The sequence below is a fragment of the Nerophis ophidion genome, linkage group LG15 (genome assembly GCF_033978795.1).
Source record: "Nerophis ophidion isolate RoL-2023_Sa linkage group LG15, RoL_Noph_v1.0, whole genome shotgun sequence".
Classification (NCBI taxonomy): domain Eukaryota; kingdom Metazoa; phylum Chordata; class Actinopteri; order Syngnathiformes; family Syngnathidae; genus Nerophis; species Nerophis ophidion.
This window is the reverse complement of record NC_084625.1, coordinates 50806564-50828846: the sequence shown is the minus strand read 5'-3', so window position 1 is coordinate 50828846 and position 22283 is coordinate 50806564. Positions and strand designations below refer to the sequence as shown.

The 22283-nt window shown below is 36.7% G+C and overlaps 1 protein-coding gene across 4 annotated transcripts in view; it reads right to left on the bottom strand.

The window, feature by feature from the left end:
- Positions 1 to 22283, bottom strand: part of mpp7a (MAGUK p55 scaffold protein 7a) — a 115254-nt gene that overhangs the window by 1531 nt on the left and 91440 nt on the right. For all 4 annotated transcript variants that reach the window (XM_061922349.1, XM_061922348.1, XM_061922351.1 and 1 more), the window contains 5 exons: positions 9357 to 9527; positions 9207 to 9287; positions 6601 to 6694; positions 4483 to 4591; positions 4211 to 4354 (listed from right to left, as the gene is read on the bottom strand). In XM_061922349.1, the coding sequence (XP_061778333.1) occupies positions 4211 to 4354; positions 4483 to 4591; positions 6601 to 6694; positions 9207 to 9287; positions 9357 to 9527 (599 nt within the window). The remainder of the gene's footprint in view (positions 1 to 4210; positions 4355 to 4482; positions 4592 to 6600; positions 6695 to 9206; positions 9288 to 9356; positions 9528 to 22283) is intronic.

The window sequence follows — 22283 nt, the reverse complement described above, 5'->3', positions numbered from 1 at the left end:
TACTTCTGTCACAAAATGGCGGCTTCCTGCTCTGACAAAACTACTTCTGACTCACTGTAGGACTGGCATAGACACATGAAGCAAAAACCTGAATCTAGGTCTCACTGAGACCTATATTTCATACACTGACCACCCCCAACTAAAATCAACAGGAAGTTTGCTATTCCCACTATTTACAACTGTTATTACTATGAGACTGATCTATAACACATGTATACAACTTTTTCTCTGTGTAATAATCCATCCATCCATTTTCTACCGCTTGGGTCACGGGGGCAGCAGCCAAAGTGGTCCCGTCCATCGCTGCTTGCAACTTTAATTATTTTTGCATTTTACTAGTAACCGTAGGTGATTCGATGATCCACATATACAAAACCCCAAACCAGTGAAGTTGGCACGTTGTGTAAATGGTAAAATAAAAAACAGAATACAATGATTTGCAAATTTTTTCCAACCTATATTCAATTGAATAGACTGCAAAGACAAGATACTTAACTGAGAAACGTTAGTTTTGGCATTTTTGGAATTTGGTGCCTGCAACACTTTTTAAAAAAGCTGGCACAAGTGGCAAAATAGACTGAGAAAGTTGAGGAATGCTCATCAAACACTTATTTGGAACATCTCACAGGTGAACAGGCTAATTGGAAACAGGTGGGTGTAACGATTGGGTATAAAAGCAGCTTCCATGAAATGCTCAGTCATTCAAGAACAAGGATGAGGCGAGGGTCACCACTTTGTCAACAAATACGTGAGCAAATTGTCGAACAGTTTAAGAACGACATTTCTCAACGAGCTATTGCAAGAAATTTAGGGATTTCACCATAATATCATCAAAAGGTTCAGAGAATCTGGAGAAATCATTGCATATAAGTGATGATATTACGGACATTCGGTCCCTCAGGCTTTACTGCTCCAAAAAGCGACATCGGTGTGTGAAGGATATCACCACATGGGCTCCGGAACACTTCAGAAAACTGCTGTCAGTAACTACAGTTGGTTTTGATTGATTGATACTTTTATTAGTAGATTGCACAGTACAGTACATATTCCGTACAATTGACCACTAAATGGTAACACCCGAATAAGTTTTTCAACTTGTTTAAGTCGGGGTCCACGTTAATCAATTCATGGTACAAATATATACTATCAACATAATACAGTCATCACACAAGTTAATCATCATAGTATGTACATTGGTCGCGACATCTGTAAGTGCGAGTTACAACTCTACTATGCAAAGCCAAAGACATTTATCAACAACACCCAGAAACTCCGCCGGCTTCGCTGGGCCTTGAGCTCACTTAAAATGAACTGATGCAAAGTGGAAAAATGTTCCGTGGTCTGACGAGTCCATATTTCAAATTGTTTTTGGAAACTGTGGATGCCGTGTCCTCCGGAACAAAAGAGGAATTGAACCATCCGGATTGTTCTAGGCGCAAAGTGGAAAAAACAGCATCTGTGATGGTATGGGGGTGCATTAGTGCCCAAGGCATGGGTAACTTACACATCTGTGAAGGCACCATTAATGCTGAAAGGTACATACAGGTTTTGGAGCAACATATGTTGTTATCATGAACGCCCCTGCTTATTTCAGCAAGACGATACCAAGCCACGTGTTATAACAGCGTTGCATTGTAGTAAAAGAGTGCAGCTACTAGACTGGCCTGCCTGTAGTCCAGACCTGTCTCCCATTGAAAATGTGCGGCGCATTATGAAGCCGGAATGGAGACCCCGGACTGTTGAACAACTTAAGCTGTACATCAAGCAAGAATGGGAAAGAATTCCACTTCAAAAATGTGTCTCCTCAGTTCCCAAAACTTTACGGAGTGTTGTTAAAAGGAAACACACTGGTAAAAATTCCCCTGCGACAACTTTTTTGCTGCCATTAAATTCTAAGTTAATGAATACTTGCAACAAGTACTGGAGAGGAGGCTACGTCGGATAGTCGAACCTCGGATTCAGGAGGAAGAGTGTGGTTTTCGTCCTGGTCGTGGAACTGTGGACCAGCTCTATACTCTCGGCAGGGTTCTTGAGGGTGCATGGGAGTTTGCCCAACCAGTCTACATGTGCTTTGTGGACTTGGAGAAGGCATTAAACCGTGTCCCTCGGGAAGTCCTGTGGGGAGTGCTCAGAGAGTATGGGGTATCGGACTGTCTTATTGTGGCGGTCCACTCCCTGTATGATCAGTGCCAGAGCTTGGTCCGCATTGCCGGCAGTAAGTCGAACACATTTCCAGTGAGGGTTGGACTCCGCCAAGGCTGTCCTTTGTCACCGATTCTGTTCATAACTTTTATGGACAGAATTTCTAGGCGCAGTCAAGGCGTTGAGGGGTTCCGGTTTGGTGGCCACGGGATTAGGTCTCTGCTTTTTGCAAATGATGTGGTCCTGATGGCTTCATCTGACCGGGATCTTCAGCTCTCACTGGATCGGTTCGCAGCCGAGTGTGAAGCGACCGGAATGAGAATCAGCACATCCATGGTTCTCGCCCGGAAAAGGGTGGAGTGCCATATCCGGGTTGGGGAGGAGACCCTGCCCCAAGTGGAGGAATTCAAGTACCTAGGAGTCTTGTTCACGAGTGAGGGAAGAGTGGATCGTGAGATCGATAGGCGGATCGGTGCGGCGTCTTCAGTAATGCGGACGTTGTACCGATCTGTTGTGGTGAAGAAGGAGCTGAGCCGGAAGGCAAAGCTCTCAATTTACCGGTCGATCTACGTTCCCATCCTCACCTATGGTCATGAGCTTTGGGTCATGACCGAAAGGATAAGATCACGGGTACAAGCGGCCCAAATGAGTTTTGGTCTCTCCCTTAGAGATAGGGTGAGAAGCTCTGCCATCCGGGAGGAACTCAAAGTAAAGCCGCTGCTCCTCCACATGGAGAGGAGCCAGATGAGGTGGTTCGGGCATCTGGTCAGGATGCCACCCGAACGCCTCCCTAGGGATGTGTTTAGGGCACGTCCAACCGGTAGGAGGCCACGGGGAAGACCCAGGACACGTTGGGAAGACTATGTCTCCTGGCTGGCCTGGGAACGCCTCGGGATCCCCCGGGAAGAGCTAGATCAGTGGTTCCCAAAGTGGGCGGTACCGGTGGAAAGATCTGGGGGGGCGGTGAGGAAGAAGGGGGCTGTAGGGGGGCGGCAGTCCGAAGTCGAAGTCAGAACTTCGAACGTTTGTTTGACGATTTGTACACAACACGTGCAGCAGGACGAGTCAGTGGACGACGCAACAGGGTCCGGTTACCACACGCCAACATCATATTTAGTAGAACGGGGCTTCAGTGCAGTCGCCTTGCTTCTTTCCAAGCAAAGAAACCGACTGAAAATTACTGACCGCGGGGATCTAAGACTTCTTCTTAGTGAGTTCCAGCCTGATGTTGAGAAGCTTATGTCCCTGCACCAAGCACATCCATCCCATTAATATTAAGTGTGAGACAATGAAGGTTACTGGTGGAATGTTTATTTACCATTTTATGTTGCTGAAACAGTTAAAACTGCAAAAAAATAAATTGGTTTACTAAATTGGGTTTTATTTGTGAAATACACATTTGTGTTTAACCTTTCTCTTTTCAAATTGCAGCATACCAAATATCAAGAAAGAGGTGTTTGTTTCCATATGTGTCTGTGGGGGGGTGGGGGGCGCTAGGAATTCACTGGGGAGCCAAGGGGGCGCCAGCCTGCAAAAGTTTGGGAACCATTGAGCTAGATGAAGTGGCTGGGGAGAGGGAAGTCTGGGTTTCCCTGCTTAGGCTGTTGCCCCCGCGACCCAACCTCGGATAAGCGGAAGAAGATGGATGGATGGATGGATGGATGCAAGAAAAAAAATGAAGTTTCTCAGTGTGAACATGAAATATCTTGTCTTTGCAGTCTATTCAATTGAATATAAATTGAAAAAGATTTGCCATTCATCGTATTTTGTTTTTACTTCACTTGTTTTGTGTTTTGTAAGACCGAGAGCAAAATGGATTGTTCTGCAGACCAAATCCACTTCCCACGTTTGGTAGATCAGCTTTGCGTTGGTGTGCTATCAGGTTTACATGCAAACCTGTAGTAAAGCAGGCCCTTAATCCAAGTCTTGTGCTACGGCGCACATTTCATTGTGCAAAATGTGAATGTTTCAAGGGGGTAACTTTGGCCTTTTGTGGTTTGTTGTGTGAAATCAGCGACAAAGAGAACTGGTGAGCCATGTACCAGTGTAGCGTGTATTCGGTACTCACTGCAAACGGCCTCGCCGCTCCCTTGTCATCCTTGCTCGAAATGACTTTGGCGTCCTTTCTGGTCTCCCTCAGTCTCTCTATCGTCGGGGGCTTCACGAAAACCACAAAGGGTTTGAACTCCGCCGTCCGCAGGTGCTTTATCGTCTGTAGAAATGACGACAAAAATGCAAAGAGCTCGTCAGGATGTGAACAGAACTCATGATTAAATGTTTTTCCGGTAAATTGTGCAGAGTATCCAAAGACGCGGATATTGATTTGTGCGGCACGCTTACGTGAGGCTGGACGTCTAACAGGCACACTCTGTTCTTGGAGAGGACCGAACGTACCGAGTCTAAACTCGTCCCGTAGTAATTGCCTTTGTACTCGCCGTACTCGATGAACCTGGGAAGTAGAAAATATGGGCTGGCATTTCAGTAACGTTCAGGAACGGTCTGGTCGTAAACCAAAAAGATAGCTGTCACAAAAATACAGTAATTATTTAAAAGAAAAAAAAAATCAAATTAATAAAAAAAACATTGTGTTCATACTCGGCTGGATTGAGGTCCTCAGTAAAATTTGACATTAAATTACAAAATTATTTCCAATTTTTTTTAATGATGTGAAACTATTTATATACTTTTCTTAAACGAACTTGAATTTTGAATATGATGCACGCATTTATGAAACAAATTAATGGAAATACATTCCATCCATCCATTTCCTACCGCTTGAACCTTTCGTGGTCGTGGGGGGCGGGGTATATATATATATATATATATATATATATATATATATATATACATACATACATACATACATACATACATACATACATACATACATACATACACATATATATATATATATATATATATATATATATACATACACACATACATATGTATGTGTATATATATATATACACATACATACATACGTATATATATATATATATATATATATACACACATACATATGTATGTGTATATATATATATACACATACATACATACGTATATATATATATATATACACACATATGTATATATATATATGTATATATATATATATATAAAATATATATATATATATATATATATATATATATATATATATATATATATATATATATATATATATATATATATATAGTTTGTCTATCTGTGTTGGTCCTGCGATAAGGTGGCGATTTGTCCAGGGTGTACTCCGCCTTCCGTCCAATTGTAGCTGAGATAAGCACCAGCGCCTCCCCAACCCCAAAGGGAATAAGCGGTAGAAATGGATGGATGGATGGATGGATGGATATATATATATATATATATATATATATATATATATATATATGTATATATATATATATATATATATATATATATATATATATATATATATATATATATATATATATATATATATATATATATATATATACATATATATATATATATACACACATATACATGTACACACACACACACACACACATATATCCATCCATCCATCCATGTTCTGGGTTGCGGGGGTGCTGGAGCCTATCTCAGCTACAATCGGGCGGAAGGCGGGGTACACCCAGGACAAGTCGCCACCTCATCGCAGGGCCAACACAGATAGACAGACAACATTCACACTCACATTCCCACACTAGGGACCATTTAGTGTTGCCAATCAACCTATCCCCAGGTGCATGTCTTTGGAGGTGGGAGGGGCCTATCCCCAGGTGCATGTCTTTGGAGGTGGGAGGGGCCTATCACCAGGTGCATGTCTTTTGCGGTGCGAAAAAGCCGGAGTACCCGGAGGGAACCCATGCAGTCACGGCGAGAACATGCAAACTCTGCACAGAAAGACCCCGAGCCCGGGATTGAACTCAGGACCTTCGTATTGTGAGGCCAGGAAATACTGCTTTTTGTGCAAAATATTCAATAGTACATGGACAAGATTGATTGAACCTGATTATAAATGGAATTAGATTGTTCCTGTGAACACGGACCATGGAAAAAATGATCTGATTATGACGTGCATTTTCATGCATCACACCTTAAATCGGAATACTTTACTCTGACATGCGCACAACCTAACATAAACGGTTTTATTGGTGTGCTATGGAGTTCGCTCAATGCAGGTGCTGAAGAAGCGGTGACTTCCACTCTTAACAAACATGGACTTGTGCATTTCTACTCATCCAATGTTATCACGGTATGTATTCATTATTTTTTCCTACTGTTCACTACTTTTGTTTTACCTCTCTTTTTGAATATATATATATATTTATTTGTATTTTTAATGCATTATTTTATTTATATGTATTGATATATGTAAGTATTTATGTATGTATATGTATATGTACTGTATATGACCAAGTAATTTTCTCGTCAAAACAGATTGTGTTGTGATACCATAAAGCGTTTGCTCACTTATTGTTCTGAATATCCGTCTCAAACAGTTGTTTGGAGATGAAATGGTACTCCACGCCCTCGTTCTCCTGGTTCCTCCTGGGCCGACTGGTATCTGGCAAAAAGAGAGTGGTGTGACCAACTTGTCATCTGCTGTAAGGTAAGCCTCCAAGTCCAATAAAGTCTCCACCCCTGAAGTTTTTAACCAGTTAAGCTTTGTTTGTATTATTTTGCGATACTAGGCATGTTCCGATCAGGGGTTCATGATAACAATTTACATCTTCAATGACTGATATCAGATGATACCAATACCGATCACGTGTATTAACTGTACATTTTTAAATGGTGACTGCTATTGACAATTTAATATTTTAACTAGTTTTTTTATTGCATACAACTGTTAAGTCAATAGTACACAATAACTAAAGAAAATCAAACATTATTATCTATTACTTAGGCCTGGGGTCTATAACAAATTTTGCTCGCGATATGTTGACCTACAAATTATTGTCGATAAACGATATTATTGCCGTTATTTTTTTCAGACTAAATGAACCCCCGATGTAATGACAATACATAGTACAGTTTTTTTCGGAGTATAAGTCGCACCTGCCGAAAATGCATAATAAAGAAGGAAAAAAACATATATAAGTCGCACTGGAGTATAAGTCACATTTTGGGGGGAAATTTATTTGATAAAACCCAACACCAAGAAAAGACATTTGAAAGGCAATTTAAAATAAATAAAGAATAGTGAACAACAGGCTGAAGAAGTGTAGGTTATATGAGGCATAAATAACCAACTGAGAAGGTGGCTGCTATGTTAACCTAACATAAATAGTTCACTTTGAAAATCTTTTTGTGAAAAATATTGTATATTTTGCCTCAAAAAATAGGGTTTCGACAAAAAGCTCGTAAAAAGTAGAATTAGTGATTCAAGGGTTTTATGAAAAAAATGATATATGACTTATTTTGAACCTTGTTTAAGACTGAAACCCTTCTGGGTCCTTAACCCTTGTATTATGTTGGGGGGAAAAATAACATTGATTATGTTGCGGGTCGTTTTGACCCGTCCTATGTAAATGCACTCAAAACAGTCAAGAAAACAGGTTAAACCAATAATTTTATTTTAGGTTATATAAACATTTAGAAAAGTGACATACAATACATTTTTTATTCGCATTGTATTATGTTAAGGGTCAATTTGACCCATTTCAGTTTTTGTGTTGATCAAAGTACTGGTTATCCTTTCTTTTTCTTGCTGAAATCTGGTGACTTTTCCTCATCTAGGGTCATGAACTGGTGTGTAAATCTGGACACTTTGTTGTGTAGTGGAATGTTTGTGCAGAGTGTGTATACAAAGATGATGTTGCGAGTCATTTTGACCCAGGCGCTTTAATGTGGGTAAATAGCTGTTCAGATCCAAAAATAAACATGTCTCCTTGATGTACTTTTTACTTTGATGTACAATTGTTTGTATTTAGATAGATAGATTAGATAGTACTTTATTTATTCCGTCAGGAGAGTTCCTTCAGGAAAATTACAATTTTCAGCACAATCCCATTCAAGATCAGACAAACATTACAGGGAGACAGAACAGGATCGCTGACGGGTCTGCCGGCTTCCAGCGCCCCTTACAAAAAAGATGACATACAGGTAAACGGGGGGCAAGAATAGAAGATTAAAATAAAATAAAATAAAAATCGGTCTTAGCCTGGGCCATGGAGTGGGGGTGCAGACTGAGGCCAAGGGGAAAAAAAAAAAAAAAACCTCATAGCCATAGTATACATCACTCTTACATGTGTGTAAGAGGGAAACATCAAACATCAAAAAACACAGAGGACATTAAAGACATTAAAGCAGCAGATACAACCAGACACTTCTACATACAGCCATGAATAAAATCATTTTGATTGTCTCTGAGACCCAGAGCCAGGTGTGTGAAGAGAGGGAACTTTCTCACACTTGTCCTTGTCTCCTCAGATGTCATCCTTCTGGAGCTCATTTTTGGTGAGCTTGTTAAAGAGATGACATGAGAACAGTGACAAGGACACGTTTGAGAAAGTTCCCTCTCTTCACTCACCTGGCTCTGGGTCTCAGAGGCAATCAAAATACAAACAATTGTACATCAAGGTAAAAAGTACATCAAAGAGACTTGTTTATTTTGGCTATTTACCCACATTAAAGTGTCTGGGTCAAAATGACCCGCAACATCATCTTTGTATACAAACTCTGCAAGACATTCCACTACTCAACAAAGTGTCCAGATTTTACACACCAGTTCATGACCCTAGATGAGGAAACGTCACCAAATTTCAGCAAGAAAAAGAAAGGATAACCAGTACTTTGATCAACACAAAAACTGAAATGGGTCAAATTGACCCTCAACATAATAGAAGGGTTAAGACCTAAATTGAGGGAGCCCCAACAATTAAAAAAAAAAAAAAAAAGTGTATATTGTATTGGTTTTGAAAATGAAAAAATATCAACCTGGCCCCCGCGTGCTTTGATTTTTCAGTGCGCGGCCCTCGGTTTGGACACCCCTGGTCTATGGTGATTCTATGCTTTTTGATGGCCAATGGAGCAAATTAGCCTTAAAAAGAGTGTTTTTGATGACGTCCACTTACGTGGGATGGTCACGCTGAAGTGCTGAGGGTCACAACTCAAAAGTTTCCGTTTAAGCTCGTTCAGGCCCACTCCAGGCGGTCCTGCACAGACACAGTAGAAGCATTCTAAACGCCGTCCATGGTCTTGATGCGCTCAGATCAGTTTCTCACCAATTAGGATCACCAGCCTGTGTTTGGCTCCGCTCTGCCTGCGGTACAAAGTCACCTCCTCATAAGTGGGAACGTCCCCCGTGTCGTAAATCTCGCTCTTCTTGCACTCGTACATTGACTTATTGGTCTTCTTGTCCCTCCTGCTCAGACGGAAGCTTCTTCTGAAGCCAACTGGGGAGAGAATGGGAATATTATTACGTGTTAATGCTGTACAGAAATGCACGTCGTCGTCCGAAAATCCTGACCGCAGGCGAGCCTGCAGCTTAGTGCTTTGGCTACTTTGGCAAACGACCCACGGCTCGATGTCTAGCACATCACACTATGATTGTCGTCTTTGGCTTTTCTTCAAGTGAACACAAGAAAGAGAAGTGCGGTTTTTGAAAAAAACTGCAGTCGAAATCGGAAAAGGAGGAAGAAGAAAAGGAGAAACCGGTCGAGGGACATAAAGTGCATGAGGAGAGAAATCTGGGGATGAGAGAAGAAATGTAGACTGCAAGATTCACAATTATGTTTGTTATTTATTCTTTCTAAAAGATCCGTTAAGCAAATGTATGGAATTGTTCCTCATGGGAAGTAATGTAAATCCAATGACTCCCAAAATACTCTTTATAGAGGATAATTATAGTCAAATACATAGAACCTAATAATAATAATATGTAAAGTACATATCAATAACGTTTAAAAAAGTTTTAACACCAATTTATACAGGATAATTATAGTAAAATACATAGAACCTAATAATAATATGTAATATATATATATATCAATAACGTATGAAAAACGTTTAACACTACTTTTATAGAGGATAAATAAAGTAAAATACATAGAAGCTAATAATAATAATATGTAAGTACATATCATTAATGTATAAAAACCATTTAACACCACTTTTATAGAGGATAATTATAGTAAAATACATAGCTAATAATAATAATAATAATAACAACGTACAAAAAACATTTAACACCAATTTATACAGGATAATTATAGTAAAATACATAGAACCTAATAATAATATGTAATATATATATCAATAACGTATGGAAAACGTTTAACGCTACTTTTATAGAGGATAAATATAGTAAAATACATAGAAGCTAATAATAATAATTTGTAGATAAATAGCAATAATATGTAAAAAAACGTTTAACACCACTTTTATAGAGGATAATTATAGTAAAATACATAGAACCTAATAATAATATGTAAAATACATATCAATGTGTAAAAAACGTTTAACACCACTTTTATAGAGGATAATTATAGTAAAATACATAGAACCTAATGATAATATGTAAAATACATATCAATAATGTATAAAAACCGTTTAACACCAATTTATAGAGGATAATTATAGTAAAATACATAGAACATAAAAATAATATGTAATATATACATCAATAACGTATAAAAAACGTGTAGCATCACTTTTATAGAGGATAAATATAGTTAAATACATAGAAGCTAATAATAATAATAATATGTAAATACATAGCAATAATGTGTAAAAAACGTTTTAACACCACTTTTATAGAGGATAATTATAGTAAAATACATAGAACCTAATAATAATATGTAATATATATATATATATATATATCAATAACGTATGAAAAAAACTTTTAACACCACTTTTATAGAGGATAACTATAGTAAAATGCATAGAAGCTAATAATAATAATAATAATAATATGTAAAATACATATCAATAACATATAACAAAAATTAAAAACCACTTTTATAGAGGATAATTATAGTAAAATACATAGAACCTAATAATATTTAAAATACATATCATTAATGTGTAAAAAACGTTTAACACCACTTTTATAGAGGATAATTATAATAAAATACATAGAAGCTAATAATAATATGTAAAATACATATCAATAACGTATAAAAAACAATTAACACCACTTTTATAGAGGATAATTATAGTAAAATACGTAGAAGATATTTAAAATACATATCATTAACGTATAAAAAACGTTTAAGACCACTTTTATAGAGGATAATTATAGTAAAATACATAGAACCTAATAATAACATGTAAAATACATATCAATAATGTGTAAAAAACGTTTAACACCACTTTTATAGAGGATAATTATAATAAAATACATAGAAGCTAATAATAATATGTAAAATACATATCAATAATGTATAAAAAACGTTTAACACCACTTTTATAGAGGATAATTACAGTAAAATATGTAGAAGATAATATTTAAAATACATATCATTAACATATAAAAAACGTTTAAGACCACTATTATAGAGGATAATTATAGTAAAATACATAGAACCTAATAATAACATGTAAAATACATATCAATAATGTGTAAAAAACGTTTAACACCACTTTTATAGAGGATAATTATAATAAAATACATAGAACCTAATAATAGTATGTAAAATACATATCAATAACGTATAAAAAACAATTAACACCACTTTTATAGAGGATAATTATAGTAAAATACGTAGAAGATATTTAAAATACATATCATTAACGTATAAAAAACGTTTAAGACCACTTTTATAGAGGATAATTATAATAAAATACATAGAAGCTAATAATAATATGTAAAATACATATCAATAATGTATAAAAAACGTTTAACACCACTTTTATAGAGGATAATTACAGTAAAATACGTAAAAGATAATATTTAAAATACATATCCTTAACATATAAAAAACGTTTAACAGCACTTTAATAGAGGATAATTATAGTAAAATACATAGAAGCAAATAATAATAATAATAATATGTAAAATACATATCAATAACGTTTAACAGCACTTTTATAGAGGATAATTATAGTAAAATACATAGAAGATAATTATAATAATAATAATATGTAAAATACATATCAATAACATATAAACCCCCTCAATCTCAAAAACCCCACCCCACCTCCCACTCAACATTAAGTGCTGATTAATCTGAGAGATTGTATTATCTAGTCCTTTATGTTGTTGAAGCAAGACAGTTTATTAAATTTTGTGGTAAGGGTCACCTTTATGACATTTTAGCGCAAAAAGTTTAGAAAAAAAATATAGATTTTCTGGCATTTTTGGGTTTTGTCGGGACTCCTGATGAGGCCTCTCTGTCTTTAATTTTTCTGGAAACAATGTAGTTGAATGTCCCTTAGCTAAAGAGACAATCCTCAGTCTGAAAGATGGATTTCCGCCTGGCACCAGTGTTTGACTTGTCTCCATTTAATAGCATAACATTATCTCTGGAAATAAAAAGTCCATTAACAAAAACTGCTTTTTTAAAAATATTAATTTTCTGCCATTTTCGGGTTTTGTCTGGACTCCTGATGGGGTTTTAAGACGTCTACTACAACTACAGGACCAGTATTGTGCTGTTGAAGCAAGACTATTTTCTAAATTTTGGGGTCATTTTATCGAAAACAAGTTTTCATCCATCCATCCATTTTCTACCGCTTATTCCCTTTCGGGGTCGCGGGGGGCGCTGGCGCCTATCTCAGCTACAATCGGGCGGAAGGCGGGGCACACCCTGGACAAGTTTTGAAAAAATTAAAAAATTTCTGCCATTTTCAGGTTATGTCGGGACTCCTGATGAGGTTTTGACACATCTCCTAGAACTACAAAACCGGTGTTGTGCTGTTGAAGCAAGACAGTTTTTTACCTTTTTGGGTAAGAGTCTCCCTTCTTACGATATTTTAACAAAAATAAGTTTGAAAAAAATATACATTTTCGGCCATTTTTTTGGGACTCCTGATGAGGCCTCCCTGTCTTTAGTTTTTCTGGGAACAATTTAGTTGAACGTCCCTTAGCTAAAGTCTGAAAGATGGATTTCCGCCTGGCACCAGTGTTTGACTTGTCTCCATTTAATAGCGTAACATTATCTCTGGAAATAAAAAGTGCATTAACAAAAACTGCTTTTTTAAAAATATGGATTTTATGCCATTTTCCGGGTTTTGTCTGGACTCCTGATGGGGTTTTAAGACGTCTACTACAACTACAGGACCAGTATTGTGCTGTTGAAGCAAGACTATTTTCTAAATTTTGGAGTAATTTTATCAAAAACAAGTTTTTTAAAAATAAATACATTTCTGCCATTTTCAGGTTATGTCGGGACTCCTGATGAGGTTTTGACACATCTCCTAGAACTACAAAACCGGTGTTGTGCTGTTGAAGCAAGACAGTTTTTTACCTTTTTGGGTAAGAGTCTCCCTTCTTACGATATTTTAACAAAAATAAGTTTTAAAAAAATAGACATTTTCGGCCATTTTTTGGGACTCCTGATGAGGCCTCCCTGTCTTTAGTTTTTCTGGGAACAATTTAGTTGAATGTCCCTTAGCTAAAGTCTGAAAGATGGATTTCCGCCTGGCACCAGTGTTTGACTTGTCTCCATTTAATAGCGTAACATTATCTCTGGAAATAAAAAGTGCATTAACAAAAACTGCTTTTCTAAAATATTAATTTTCTGCCATTTTCGGGTTTTGTCTGGACTCCTGATGGGGTTTTAAGACGTCTACTACAACTACAGGACCAGTATTGTGCTGTTGAAGCAAGACTATTTTTTAAATTTTGGGGTAATTTTTTCAAAAACAAGTTTTGAAAAAATAAAAAAAATTCTGCCATTTTCAGGTTATGTCGGGACTCCTGATGAAGTTTTGAGACATCTCCTAGAACTAAAAAACCGGTGTTGTGCTGTTGAAGCAAGACGGTTTTTTACCTTTTTGGGTAAGAGTCTCCCTTCTTACGATATTTCAACAAAAATAAGTTTTAAAAAAATATACATTTTCGGCCATTTTTTTGGGACTCCTGATGAGGCCTCCCTGTCTTTAGTTTTTCTGGGAACAATTTAGTTGAACGTCCCTAAGCTAAAGTCTGAAAGATGGATTTCCGCCTGGCACCAGTGTTTGACTTGTCTCCATTTAATAGCGTAACATTATCTCTGGAAATAAAAAGTGCATTTACGAAAACTGCTTTTTTAAAAAATATTAATTTTCTGCCATTTTCGGGTTTTGTCTGGACTCCTGATGGGGTTTTAAGACGTCTACTACAACTACAGGACCAGAATTGTGCTGTTGAAGCAAGACTATTTTCTAAATTTTGGGGTCATTTTATCGAAAACAAGTTTTGAAAAAATTTAAAAATTTCTGCCATTTTCAGGTTATGTCGGGACTCCTGATGAGGTTTTGACACATCTCCTAGAACTACAAAACCGGTGTTGTGCTGTTGAAGCAAGACAGTTTTTTACCTTTTTGGGTAAGAGTCTCCCTTCTTATGATATTTTAACAAAAATATGTTTTAAAAAAATATACATTTTCTGCCATTTTTTGGGGACTCCTGATGAAGCCTCCCTGTCTTTAGTTTTTCTGGGAACAATTTAGTTGAACGTCCCTAAGCTAAAGTCTGAAAGATGGATTTCCGCCTGGCACCAGTGTTTGACTTGTCTCCATTTAATAGCGTAACATTATCTCTGGAAATAAAAAGTGCATTAACAAAAACTGCTTTTTTTAAAATATGAATTTTATGCCATTTTCGGGTTTTGTCTGGACTCCTGATGGTGTTTTAAGACGTCTACTACAACTACAGGACCAGTATTGTGCTGTTGAAGCAAGACTATTTTCTAAATTTTGGGGTAATTTTTTATCAAAAACAAGTTTTGAAAAAATAAAAAAAATTCTGCCATTTTCAGGTTATGTCGGGACTCCTGATGAAGTTTTGACACATCTCCTAGAACTACAAAACCGGTGTTGTGCTGTTGAAGCAAGACAGATTTTTACATTTTTGGGTAAGAGTCTCCCTTCTTACGATATTTTAACAAAAATAAGTTTTAAAAAAATATACATTTTCGGCCAATTTTTTGGGACTCCTGATGAGGCCTCCCTGTCTTTAGTTTTTCTGGGAACAATTTAGTTGAACGTCCCTTAGCTAAAGTCTGAAAGATGGATTTCCGCCTGGCACCAGTGTTTGACTTGTCTCCATTTAATAGCGTAACATTATCTCTAGAAATAAAAAGTGCATTAACAAAAACTGCTTTTCTAAAATATGAATTTTATGCCATTTTCGGGTTTTGTCTGGACTCCTGATGGGGTTTTAAGACGTCTACTAGAACTACAGGACCAGTATTGTGCTGTTGAAGCAAGACTATTTTCTAAATTTTGGGGTCATTTTTTCGAAAACAAGTTTTGAAAAAATAAAAAAAATTCTGCCATTTTCAGGTTATGTCGGGACTCCTGATGAGGTTTTGAGACATCTCCTAGAACTACAAAACCGGTGTTGTGCTGTTGAAGCAAGACAGTTTTTTTACCTTTTTGGGTAAGAGTCTCCTTTGTTACGATATTTTAACAAAAATAAGTTTAAAAAAATATACATTTTCGGCCCTTTTTTGGGACTCCTGATGAGGCCTCCCTGTCTTTAGTTTTTCTGGGAACAATTTAGTTGAACGTCCCTTAGCTAAAGTCTGAAAGATGGATTTCCGCCTGACATCAGTGTTTGACTTGTCTCCATTTAATAGCGTAACATTATCTCTGGAAATAAAAAGTCCATTAACAAAAACTGCTTTTTTAAAAATATTAATTTTCTGCCATTTTCGTGTTTTGTCTGGACTCCTGATGGGGTTTTAAGACGTCTACTACAACTACAGGACCAGTATTGTGCTGTTGAAGCAAGACTATTTTCTAAATTTTGGGGTCATTTTTTCGAAAACAAGTTTTGAAAAAATAAAAAAAATTCTGCCATTTTCAGGTTATGTCGGGACTCCTGATGAAGTTTTGACACATCTCCTAGAACTACAAAACCGGTGTTGTGCTGTTGAAGCAAGACAGTTTTTTACCTTTTTGGGTAAGGGTCTCCCTTCTTATGATATTTTAACAAAAATAAGTTTTAAAAAAATATACATTTTCGGCCATTTTTTGGGGACTCCTGATGAAGCCTCCCTGTCTTTAGTTTTTCTGGGAACAATTTAGTTGAACGTCCCTAAGCTAAAGTCTGAAAGATGGATTTCCGCCTGGCACCAGTGTTTGACTTGTCTCCATTTAATAGCGTAACATTATCTCTGGAAATAAAAAGTGCATTAACAAAAACTGCTTTTTTATAAATAGGAATTTTATGCCATTTTCGGGTTTTGTCTGGACTCCTGATGGGGTTTTAAGACGTCTACTACAACTACAGGACCAGAATTGTGCTGTTGAAGCAAGAATATTTTCTAAATTTTGGGGTCATTTTATCGAAAACAAGTTTTGAAAAAATTAAAAAATTTCTGCCATTTTCAGGTTATGTCGGGACTCCTGATGAGGTTTTGACACATCTCCTAGAACTACAAAACCAGTGTTGTGCTGTTGAAGCAAGACAGTTTTTTACCTTTTTGGGTAAGAGTCTCCCTTCTTACGATATTTTAATAAAAATACGTTTTTAAAAAATATACATTTTCGGCCATTTTTTTGGGACTCCTGATGAGGCCTCCCTGTCTTTAGTTTTTCTGGGAACAATTTAGTTGAACGTCCCTTAGCTAAAGTCTGAAAGATAGATTTCCGCCTGGCTTCAGTGTTTGACTTGTCTCCATTTAATAGCGTAACATTATTTCTGGAAATAAAAAGTGCATTAACAAAAACTGCTTTTTTGAAAATATGAATTTTATGCCATTTTCGGGTTTTGTCTGGACTCCTGATGGGGTTTTAGGACGTCTACTACAACTACAGGACCAGTATTGTGCTGTTGAAGCAAGACTATTTTCTAAATTTTGGGGTAATTTTATCAAAAACAAGTTTTATAAAAATAAATACATTTCTGCCATTTTCAGGTTATGTCGGGACTCCTGATGAGGTTTTGAAACATCTCCTAGAACTACAAAACCGGTGTTGTGCTGTTGAAGCAAGACAGTTTTGTACCTTTTTGGGTAAGAGTCTCCCTTCTTATGATATTTTAACAAAAATAAGTTTTAAAAAAATATAAATTTTCGGCCATTTTTTGGGGACTCCTGATGAGGCCTCCCTGTCTTTAGTTTTTCTGGGAACAATTTAGTTGAACGTCCCTTAGCTAAAGTCTGAAAGATGGATTTCCGCCTGGCACCAGTGTTTGACTTGTCTCCATTTAATAGCGTAACATTATCTCTGGAAATAAAAAGTGCATTAACAAAAACTGAGTTTTTAAAAATAGGAATTTTATGCCATTTTCGGGTTTTGTCTGGACTCCTGATGGGGTTTTAAGACGTCTACTACAACTACAGGACCAGTATTGTGCTGTTGAAGCAAGACTATTTTCTAAATTTTGGGGTAATTTTTTATCAAAAACAAGTTTTGAAAAAATAAAAAAAATTCTGCCATTTTCAGGTTATGTCGGGACTCCTGATGAGGTTTTGACACATCTCCTAGAACTAAAAAACCGGTGTTGTGCTGTTGAAGCAAGACAGTTTTTTACCTTTTGGGTAAGAGTCTCCCTTCTTACGATATTTTAACAAAAATAAGTTTTAAAAAAATATACATTTTCGGCCATTTTTTGGGACTCCTGATGAGGCCTCCCTGTCTTTAGTTTTTCTGGGAACAATTTAGTTGAACGTCCCTTAGCTAAAGTCTGAAAGATGGATTTCCGCCTGGCACCAGTGTTTGACTTGTCTCCATTTAATAGCGTAACATTATTTCTGGAAATAAAAAGTGCATTAACAAAAACTGCTTTTTTGAAAATATGAATTTTATGCCATTTTCGGGTTTTGTCTGGACTCCTGATGGGGTTTTAAGACGTCTACTACAACTACAGGACCAGTATTGTGCTGTTGAAGCAAGACTATATTCTAAATTTTGGGGTAATTTTATCAAAAACAAGTTTTATAAAAATAAATACATTTCTGCCATTTTCAGGTTATGTCGGGACTCCTGATGAGGTTTTGAAACATCTCCTAGAACTACAAAACCGGTGTGCTGTTGAAGCAAGACAGTTTTTTTACCTTTTTGGGTAAGAGTCTCCCTTCTTACGATATTTTAACAAAAATAAGTCTATCTGTGAGGTGGCGACTTGTCCAGGGTGTACCCTGCCTTCCGCCCGATTGTAGCTGAGATAGGCGCCAGCGTCCCCCGCGACCCCGAAAGGGAATAAGCGGTAGAAAATGGATGGATGGATGGAAGTTTTAAAAAAATATACATTTTCGGCCATTTTTTGGGACTCCTGATGAGGCCTCCCTGTCTTTAGTTTTTCTGGGAACAATTTAGTTGAACGTCTCTTAGCTAAAGTCTGAAAGATGGATTTCCGCCTGGCACCAGTGTTTGACTTGTCTCCATTTAATAGCGTAACATTATCTCTGGAAATAAAAAGTGCATTAACAAAAACTGCTTTTTTTAAAATAGAAATTTTATGCCATTTTCGGGTTTTGTCTGGACTCCTGATGGGGTTTTAAGACGTCTACTAGAACTACAGGACCAGTATTGTGCTGTTGAAGCAAGACTATTTTCTAAATTTTGGGGTCATTTTTTCGAAAACAAGTTTTGAAAAAATAAAAAAAATTCTGCCATTTTCAGGTTATGTCGGGACTCCTGATGAGGTTTTGACACATCTCCTAGAACTACAAAACCAGTGTTGTGCTGTTGAAGCAAGACAGTTTTTTACCTTTTTGGGTAAGAGTCTCCCTTCTTACGATATTTTAACAAAAATAAGTTTTAAAAAAATATACATTTTCGGCCATTTTTTTGGGACTCCTGATGAGGCCTCCCTGTCTTTAGTTTTTCTGGGAACAATTTAGTTGAACGTCCCTTAGCTAAAGTCTGAAAGATGGATTTCCGCCTGGCACCAGTGTTTGACTTGTCTCCATTTAATAGCGTAACATTATCTCTGGAAATAAAAAGTGCATTAACAAAAACTGCTTTTTTAAAAATATGAATTTTATGCCATTTTCGGGTTTTGTCTGGACTCCTGATGGTGTTTTAAGACGTCTACTACAACTACAGGACCAGAATTGTGCTGTTGAAGCAAGACTATTTTCTAAATTTTGGGGTCATTTTATCGAAAACAAGTTTTGAAAAAATTAAAACATTTCTGCCATATTCAGGTTATGTCGGGACTCCTGATGAAGTTTTGACACATCTCCTAGAACTACAAAACCGGTGTTGTGCTGTTGAAGCAAGACAGTTTTTTACCTTTTTGGGTAAGAGTCTCCCTTCTTATGATATTTTAACAAAAATAAGTTTTAAAAAAATATACATTTTCGGCCATTTTTTGGGGACTCCTGATGAGGCCTCCCTGTCTTTAGTTTTTCTGGGAACAATTTAGTTGAACGTCTCTTAGCTAAAGTCTGAAAGATGGATTTCCGCCTGGCACCAGTGTTTGACTTGTCTCCATTTAATAGCGTAACATTATCTCTGGAAATAAAAAGTGCATTAACAAAAACTGCTTTTTTGAAAATATGAATTTTATGCCATTTTCGGGTTTTGTCTGGACTCCTGATGGGGTTTGAAGACGTCTACTACAACTACAGGACCAGTATTGTGGTGTTGAAGCAAGACTATTTTCTAAATTTTGGGGTCATTTTTTCGAAAACAAGTTTTGAAGCAATAAAAAAATTTCTGCCATTTTCAGGTTATGTCGGGACTCCTGATGAGGTTTTGAGACATCTTCTCCTAAAACTACAAAATTGGTGTTGTGCTGTTGAAGCAAGACAGTTTTTTACCTTTTTGGGTAAGAGTCTCCCTTCTTATGATATTTTAACAAAAATAAGTTTTAAAAAAATATACATTTTCTGCCATTTTTTGGGGACTCCTGATGAAGCCTCCCTGTCTTTAGTTTTTCTGGGAACAATTTAGTTGAACGTCCCTTAGCTAAAGTCTGAAAGATGGATTTCCGCCTGGCACCAGTGTTTGACTTGTCTCCATTTAATAGCGTAACATTATCTCTGGAAATAAAAAGTGCATTAACAAAAACTGCGTTTTTAAAAATAGGAATTTTATGCCATTTTCGGGTTTTGTCTGGACTCCTGATGGTGTTTTAAGACGTCTACTACAACTACAGGACCAGTATTGTGGTGTTGAAGCAAGACTATTTTCTAAATTTTGGGGTAATTTTTTATCAAAAACAAGTTTTGAAAAAATAAAAAAAATTCTGCCATTTTCAGGTTATGTCGGGACTCCTGATGAGGTTTTGACACATCTCCTAGAACTACAAAACCAGTGTTGTGCTGTTGAAGCAAGACAGTTTTTTATCTTTTTGGGTAAGAGTCTCCCTTCTTACAATATTTTAACAAAAATAAGTTTAAAAAAAATATACATTTTCGGCCATTTTTTTGGGACTCCTGATGAGGCCTCCCTGTCTTTAGTTTTTCTGGGAACAATTTAGTTGAACGTCCCTTAGCTAAAGTCTGAAAGATGGATTTCCGCCTGGCACCAGTGTTTGACTTGTCTCCATTTAATAGCGTAACATTATCTCTGGAAATAAAAAGTGCATTAACAAAAACTGCTTTTTTATAAATAGGAATTTTATGCCATTTTCGGGTTTTGTCTGGACTCCTGATGGTGTTTTAAGACGTCTACTACAACTACAGGACCAGAATTGTGCTGTTGAAGCAAGACTATTTTCTAAATTTTGGGGTCATTTTATCGAAAACAAGTTTTGAAAAAATTAAAAAATTTCTGCCATTTTCAGGTTATGTCGGGACTCCTGATGAAGTTTTGACACATCTCCTAGAACTACAAAACCGGTGTTGTGCTGTTGAAGCAAGACAGTTTTTTACCTTTTTGGGTAAGAGTCTCCCTTCTTATGATATTTTAACAAAAATAAGTTTTAAAAAAATATACATTTTCGGCCATTTTTTGGGGACTCCTGATGAGGCCTCCCTGTCTTTAGTTTTTCTGGGAACAATTTAGTTGAACGTCCCTTAGCTAAAGTCTGAAAGATGGATTTCCGCCTGGCACCAGTGTTTGACTTGTCTCCATTTAATAGCGTAACATTATCTCTGGAAATAAAAAGTGCATTAACAAAAACTGCTTTTTTTAAAATATGAATTTTATGCCATTTTCGGGTTTTGTCTGGACTCCTGATGGGGTTTTAAGACGTCTACTACAACTACAGGACCAGTATTGTGCTGTTGAAGCAAGACTATTTTCTAAATTTTGGGGTAATTTTTTATCAAAAACAAGTTTTGAAAAAATAAAAAAAATTCTGCCATTTTCAGGTTATGTCGGGACTCCTGATGAAGTTTTGAGACATCTCCTAGAACTAAAAAAACGGTGTTGTGCTGTTGAAGCAAGACAGTTTTTTACCTTTTTGGGTAAGAGTCTCCCTTCTTACGATATTTTAACAAAAATAAGTTTTAAAAAAATATACATTTTCGGCCATTTTTTGGGACTCCTGATGAGGCCTCCCTGTCTTTAGTTTTTCTGGGAACAATTTAGTTGAACGTCCCTTAGCTAAAGTCTGAAAGATGGATTTCCGCCTGGCACCAGTGTTTGACTTGTCTCCATTTAATAGCGTAACATTATCTCTGGAAATAAAAAGTGCATTAACAAAAACTGCTTTTTTAAAAATAGGAATTTTCTGCCATTTTCGGGTTTTGTCGAGACTCCGGATGAGATTTTGTGTAAGGGTCCCCCCCTCACGACATTTTTGAAAAAGTGCAGGAAACATGGCGTCCCCCTAAATAATTTTTCCACACATGTGATTAATGTGCATCAATTAACTGTAGCAGAAGTCCAAATGTGATGCACAAATAGCATGTAAAATACTTGGTAAAGCCACCATCGCCACCTTGTGGTGAGTACAAAGTCTCAGACTCTGCAGCCACGGGATCAATAAGGGCAAGGAGTAGAAAGAAGACACATCTCACCTAAGCGGCAGCCGCTATTAAAGTCAGCATCCTCTGGCGATGAGAAGAGGAGGAAAGGAAGGCCAAAAAAAGATCACTTTAGAAGAGTCAGAAATTATAGAAAAATGCATCACCTCCTATTTTATATTCATCGCTTTA